The sequence below is a fragment of the Eurytemora carolleeae genome, unplaced genomic scaffold, assembly GCF_000591075.1.
Source record: "Eurytemora carolleeae unplaced genomic scaffold, Eaff_2.0 scaffold1204, whole genome shotgun sequence".
NCBI classification, from domain to species: Eukaryota; Metazoa; Arthropoda; class Copepoda; order Calanoida; family Temoridae; genus Eurytemora; species Eurytemora carolleeae.
This window is the reverse complement of record NW_019397089.1, coordinates 99,248-106,943: the sequence shown is the minus strand read 5'-3', so window position 1 is coordinate 106,943 and position 7,696 is coordinate 99,248. Positions and strand designations below refer to the sequence as shown.

At 33.6% G+C, this 7,696-nt stretch overlaps 1 protein-coding gene across 1 annotated transcript; it reads right to left on the bottom strand.

Moving 5' to 3' along the window:
* Positions 1–190: 190 nt before the first annotated feature.
* On the bottom strand, positions 191–5,924 carry LOC111711768 (dynein assembly factor 3, axonemal; the record flags this gene model as incomplete). Its single annotated transcript, XM_023486203.1, is given in 4 exon segments — positions 191–238; positions 298–400; positions 1,100–1,173; positions 5,749–5,924. Coding segments are annotated over 4 exon segments (345 nt in total), but the record flags the coding sequence as incomplete, so codon positions are not given.
* Between the last annotated feature and the right edge of the window lie 1,772 nt (positions 5,925–7,696).

Below are 7,696 nucleotides of genomic sequence, written 5' to 3'. Positions count from 1 at the left end.
TTCGTTTATAGTGGGCCAACCAATTAAAACAACCTACTCTGGTTAGGCGGGTCCAAACTACATAGTAAATTGTGATCTTTTTATTTGTATTATCTAGTGCTTTGTAGTTGAATAAAATATGAAATGAAAATATGAAACAATACAAGATCAGTTCCCACCTCAAGACGAACTGTGTTTAGATAAATTTTACCTGTTTAGCGTAAACTTCAAGTTTTTGCTCCAACAAGTAAATTTTCACCTACAATATTTTTTCATCGCAATTTTTTTCCAATATTTAAATAAAATAAAAGAACTTACATTTGTATTATGAGCTAGAGTATAGAGTATGTGCCTAGGATCACCTCCTCCTGCCACTAAACAACCAGCTGGACCTAGCTCAATCCAGCTGCTGAACCCCCACCTGATGTCAAGGTAAATGTTAATGTCAAGGTCAATGTTAATGTCAAGGTCAATGTTAATGTCAAGGTCAATGATAATGTCAAGGTCCATGTTAATGTCAAGGTCAATGTTTATGTCAAAGTCAATGATAATGTCAAGGTCAATGTTAATTTCAAGGTAAATGTTGATGTCAAGGTCAATTTTAATTTCAAAGTCAATGTTATTGTCAAAGTAATTGTTAATGTCAAAGTCAATGTTAACGTCAAAGTCAATGTTAATTTTAAAGTCAATGTTAATGTCAAGGTCAATGTTAAGGTTAAGGTTTATGTTAATGTCAAGGTCAATGTTAATGTAAAGGTCAATGTTAATGTCAAGGTCAATGTTTATGTCAAAGTCAATGATAATGTCAAGGTCAATGTTAATTTCAAAGTCAATGATAATGTCAAGGTCAATGTTAATTTCAAAGTCAATGTTAATGTCAAAGTCAATGTTAATTTCAAAGTTAATGTTAGTGTCAATGTCAAAGTCAATGTTAATTTCAAAGTCAATGTTAATTTCAAAGTCAATGTTAATTTCACAGTCAATGTTAATTTCAAAGTCAATGTTAATTTCAAAGTTAATGTTAATGTCAATGTTAAAGTCAATGTTAATTCCAAAGTCAATGTTAATGTCAATATCAAGGTCAAAGTCAAGGCCAAAACAAAGGTTTGATTGAACCTACCAAGTTATCTCCCCTAGTCCAAGTTCTAGGTTTTGTCTAGGTCTATCAGTCCAACAAACAGGATATTCCATTTTCTAGAACAAAAATAAAGAAATTTAAACAATTTAAACAATAAATCTACAACTAAAAGGTTAAAAAATCATTTTATTGATATTATCTCACAATATTAATAGCTTGGAATCCCAGCGTGGCCTGGAAAAAAAGTTTTCTTTATAAAACTCAACTAACCCAAATTTAATTTTTAAGCTTAGAAATTCTTTGGGTTCCTTTGAATTTCCCAATTCAAAATCAAGAAGTTCATGAGTTATGATTGGGCATACAAATTACAAACAACTAACTTAATTTTCTCAGTTATATATGATTCCGCAAGCCACAACACAATTAAACAATGAATTTTCGGAGAGGAAAATAAGTTTATTTCAATCATAATTGTTTTATGAGTATCGTTGTGTATCGGACATACCACTCTATAAATGGAGGTCACTTGAAATTACGCGTGTACAGAAACTATGAAAAAAATAGATAAATAATATCTGTTCACTGATCAGTGTAATACAGTGTTTAAACACTACTTTAGGACATAAAACTGTGAAATAGGATTTAAATTATGGTTTGTAGAAAGTCCAATGAACAAATACATAGGAGGGCTTAAATGTCGTCTTCTTATTTCAAAGTTTGAAGCGTCTCTTTGTAGGTAATGGTATTTATAGAATGCATATTATATACACTGGCGTTGGGACATTAGAAAGACATTTCATAGAAAGACATTTAATAGAAAGACATGTGATAGATAACAATATCATAGAAAGACATTTCATAGAAAGACATGTGATACAGGGTGTCCCACGAAACATGACAATAGCTAGACGATTTTGAAGGTCGTCTTAGAACTTTGAAATAATTTACGGCATTTTTTCGTAAACTTTTTTTAGGAGGAAAATTCTAGAATTAATAATGACAAAATAACCCTTGTCTTGGCATTTCCAAATTGTGGTCTGCCTTTTTTGTGCTTTCAATATTTCCGGAGATATGATGAATTTCCTTCAGATTTGGACAGTTTTGGTTTTATTTAATAAAAATCAAATCTGAACGAAATTCTTAATATCTCCGGTATTGGTGAATGCACAAAAACGCAGACCACATTTTGGAAACGGCAGGACTAGGCGAATTTTGTGGTAATTGTTTCATGCAGGAATCATGCATGAAAAAGAAGGTTGAAGACTGAACGTCACCAATAACTTAAAAGTTGAAAGACGACTTTCAATTCGTCTTGCTAGTGTCATGTTTCGTGGGACACCCTGTAGATAACAATATCATAGAAAGACATTTCATAGAAAGACATGTGATAGATAACAATATCAGTTTTGCTTAAAAAATTATTTAAATGTTTATTTTGTCTTGATAAAATGTTTTTAATCATAAGGAGTCAATCTTTGTAAATATCTTTTTTTTCTACCTTTCCCTTGAATCCTGTAAAAAACTTAGTTGCATACTTGTTTGACACGCAGTGTAACAAGTGTTAAATATAATTATTGAAAACAATAAAAGGACAGTACAGCCCAGGACCGATCCAAATATAGATAAAACTAAATCAAATAATTCGCAAGTGTATATTATCTCAATGTTTGCTCTCTAAATGAGTACAATCAACAGAGCCTTTGTATTTGTAAAACCTTAAATACTGAAGATTTTTAACAAAAATATCTGAAAAATAATATTTTAGATGATTATTTTTATAAGTTAATTAAAATAACAGATACGATGAAAGTAGTTCATTCAAATCTTGAGAAGACGACATCATGTGTCCTATCTGTGACCAAAGTGGACTATATCTATATATGATCTAATAAAATTGACCAAAGTGGACTATATTTATATATGATCTAATAAAATTGACCAAAGTGGACTATATTTATATATGATCTAATAAAATTGACCAAAGTGGACTATATTTATATATGATCTAATAAAATTGACCAAAGTGGACTATATTTATATATGATCTAATAAAATTGACCAAAGTGGACTATATTTATAATATGATCTGAAAAAATTGATTAACATGGAATGTATTTATAAATTATATGAAAATATTAAACAATGTGGACTATATTTATTTATGATCTGAAAAGAAAATTAATCAAATTCCCAACTTTTTAGAAAAGTGTGGAATTTAATCTTAACCCAAGTTTTTCATAAAAAAAGATTTTCTGACATTGTCTAAAAACTGTAGGGTTCAGGTTGAGAAGCGTAGGTTATAAATCCACAAAAGAATGAGACTTTAGAGACGATTGTACGCAATTTATACTGTCTGTGCAACTAACAACTTGTTTCATTTGTTGCCTAATCATTAAAATTGTCAAAAAAAAATCTATATTAAAGTCATCAGACTCAATTTAACCTTGGGGTAGTTACATTTAATGAGTTTTAGGTCGTCTTTACGGTCTCGTTCTTTGTTGGTAACCCTGTATGAAAAGGGCTAGAGTATCTTTCCAACCTAAACAATATAATCATCTCAACCCTGATCCCTCCTCATCACTAATCTGAACCCTCCTCATTTCTAACCTGAACCCTCCTCATCTCTAACCTGAACCCTCCTCATCTCTAATCTGAACCCTCCTCATCTCTAATCTGAACCCTCCTCATTTCTAACCTGAACCTAGGGTTGATAATCGTTTTTGAAAACGATCATTAAACGATCGTTTTTTTCGTTTTCCTATCGTTTTTTGTTTCGTTTTCCGATCATTTTAAAAACAATCGTTTTAAATACTTTTTAAAAAAACGATATTTTTTAAAACGATCGGAAAACGAAACAAAAAACGATAGGAACACGAAAAAAACGATCGTTTAAAAAAAAATGAAAACGTTAACATCCCTACCTGAACCCTCCTAATCTCAACCCTGAACTCTACTCATCTCTAACCTGAACCCTATTCATCTCAACCCTGAACTCTACTCATCTCTAATCTGAACCATTCTCATCTCTAATCTGAACCCTACTCATCTCCACCCTGATCCCTACTCATCTCTAGACTGAACCCTACTCATCTCCAATCTGAACCCTACTCATCTTTAATCTGAACCCCCACTCATCTCTAGCCTTAAACCTTCTCGTTTTTAACCTGAATCCTCCTCATCTCTAATCTAAACTATACATATCTCTAACATTAATTATACTTATTTATATTCTGAACCCTTCTCATCCCTAAACTGAACTACACTAATCTCTAATATTAAACCTACTCATTTTTAATCTAACCTGAAACCTTCTCATCTCTAATCTTAAACCTACTTATCTCTAATCTAAATCATACTTATGTCTTATCTGACCCCTACTTAATACTCAACCATCTAAAACCTGAACCCTTCTTATCTCTAACCTAAACCCTTCTTATCCATAACCTAAACCCTACTTATCCATAACCTTAACCCTACTTATCCATAACCTAAACCCGATTTATCCCTAACCTGAACCCTACTCGTTTCCAACCTGAACACTGCTCATTCTCCTACTCATTTCTAATTTAACCTGAACCATACTTATCTTTAACCTCAACCCTACTAATCTCTAACATGAACCCTACTCATTTCTAATCTAAACCTTACTCATTCCTAACCTGAATCTTACTTACCGCTAACCTAAACACTACTCTTTTTTACCTTGAACCCAACTCATCTCTAATCTGAATCCTCTGCAAAATATTCATCCATCTCTAATCGGAACCCTTCATATCTCTAACCTGAACCCTTCCCATCTCTAACCATAAACCCTACTCATCTCTAACCTGAACCCTACTCATCTCTAACCTGAACCCTACTCGTCTCTAACCCAACCCTATTCATCTCTAACCTGAACCCTACACATCTCTAACCTGGACCCTACTCTCATCTCTAACCTGAACCCTACACATCTCTAACCTGGACCCTACTCATCTCTAACCTGAACCCTACTCATCTCTAACCTGGACCCTACTCATCTCTAACCTGGACCCTACTCATCTCTAACCTGAACCCTACTCATCTCTAACCTGAGTCATTCTCATCTCTAATCTGAACCCTACTCATCTCTAATCTGAATCCTACTCATTTTTAATCTTAACCCAACTCATCTCTAACCTGAACTTTACTCATCTCTAACCTGAGCCATCCTCATCTCTAATCTGAACCCTACTCATCTCTAATCTGAATCCTACTCATTTTTAATCTGAACCCTACTCATCTCTAATCTGAATCCTACTCATTTTTAATCTGAACCCAACTCATCTCTAGTAAATTTTGCTTGGTTTTTGCTTCATTCATTTTCACGAATAAATCCAAAATTTCGCGAAAAATTTTGCGAAATGCGACCGAAAATCTTCGCATTTTTTTGCGCGAAACGTTTCGTTTACTTGAAACCCTACCCATTTCTAACCTGAACACTACTCATTTCCTGAACACTACTCATTTCCTCAACACTACTCATTTCCTCAACACTTCTCATTTCCTCAACACTACCCATTTCCTCAACACTACTACTTTCCTGAACACTGCTCATTTCCTCAACACTACTCATTTCCTGAACACTACTTATTTCTTTAACACTACTCATTTCCTGAACACTACTCATTTCCTGAACACTACTCATTTCCTGAACACTGCTCATTTCTTACCTGAACACTACTCATCTCCTTTAACCCTATCCCGATTGGGCCAATTTTGTCTGATATAGAATGGGGGGGGGGTGCATTCCCGATGTTTGACCACCCTATCCTATGCATCAAAGAAAACATTGTTATTTAGCAAAATTTGTTCACAGCTATGATGTTTTAAAAGTGAAGAAGTTCTAATGTAAGCCATTTTTAAGTTATTTAGAGTAAACCATGGGGGGGGGGAACATCCCCCCCCCCATCGTGATAGGATTAAGGTCAGCTAATTTTGGGAACAGATTAAATATTTTTGCGCAGAATTACTCAAAATAAATTTAGTGCAAACCAACAAATTTTTTTTTCAATTGCGCTAAAAAATGTTCATGAAAACTGCATGAATGATTGCACTCCATAATTTGCGTCAAAGGAATTGCGTTTTTGCCACAAACTCTGATTTTCTAATCCTTGAATCTTTACAACCCGAATTCGAAGACCTTTGATATTTCAAACTATAAATTTCTGTAGCTCGAGTAGCGTTAGTTTAAAATATCGAAGGTTTACACAATTAAGTTGTAAAGATTTAGGGATTAGAAAATTTATGTATGTGGCAAAAACTCAATTCCTTTAGTCATTTTCGCGTATGCTTTAATAGAAATTGCAGACAATATTATTTTGCACAATTCGCAAATACTTTCTTGGGAACCAGAATTTAGCGCAAGAACCACAAAAATGCAAAAAACAAAATTTGTGCACTAAATGCGAAAACTGCATGCAGCAATTTTTTAACTCCACTTAAAAATCAATTTTTGAGTAAAAGCAAACGCTCATCATGTTCTATAAGAGGTAACACACTTATGTAACTCGGCATCTCGAGAAATGATTGCTCATCTTGAATGATTCTGGTTTTCCAACCGTACAAAATGTTCGTTACGAGAAATTGTTAGACTTTGAACGTGTTATAAAACTGTGTTTTATACATTTTATGTTACTAGGCTTTTAGGGTGCTATAAATAATTTTAGCTTTTCAATGTTGCTCTGAAAGTCGGCCATTTTGAATCATTTTCTAATTTTGGTGGATTTTTCTTTCCGAATTTGCGATTTAAAAAAAAAATTGGAATCTGGGCAAACACCCTGATGCACCTAGACAAGCAAAGTATAAATATAGATTGTGTAAAGTTACTCGAAGAAGAGGAGGAACCCGAACTGAACCGGAACTTGGATTTGTATTTAGTCAAGAAGTATGGAATAGAGGGAGTTACAACTGACGCGGCCCGCCCTACCAAATGATTATACTTGCTTTGCAGACGGTACTTCATTTGTATAAGAAATATTCTGAATAGGTTTTTGTATACGCGGTAATTGTACATTAGACAAATATTTCTTATACAAATGAATTACCGTCTGCAAAGCATGTATAATCATAATCATATGGTAGGGAGGGCCGCGTCAGTTGAATCTCCCTCTATTGCATACTCCTTGTATTTAGTTCTCTGTGGGAGGAGTAGAGTGTGTGGGGGGGGGGGGGTGATATTGATCAAACTTATCTAAATGTCGTCATAACAAATAATTGATAAAATATTCAATATTTATTTCGAAGAAAGTGTTCGCTAAAAATAAAATGTTAGAGAACACTTAACAGAAGCGACTTCAAGGGGGGGGGTGTATTGAGAAGCTGCCCCCCTTGATTTAGGGCACAACTAAATCGAGAGCAAGAAACTTCTAGCCCTTTAATCTTGATGAAATGATAAATTTAGACACAAAATTTGACCTGCGGGGTCAAAATTTAAATATCGTAAGCTGCCATTGTCGCATTACTATTAATTAGTTTTTAATCATATGTGATGTTCCTGAAATACAGGGTGAGTAAAAAAAGTGTGATTTGCGGCGCCTGGTGCAAAATTGCACCTTTTTTGTGTAACTCTCTTGTATGGTGTTTTTTCAATAGTTTTTGAAATTTTGTAACTCATTTTTG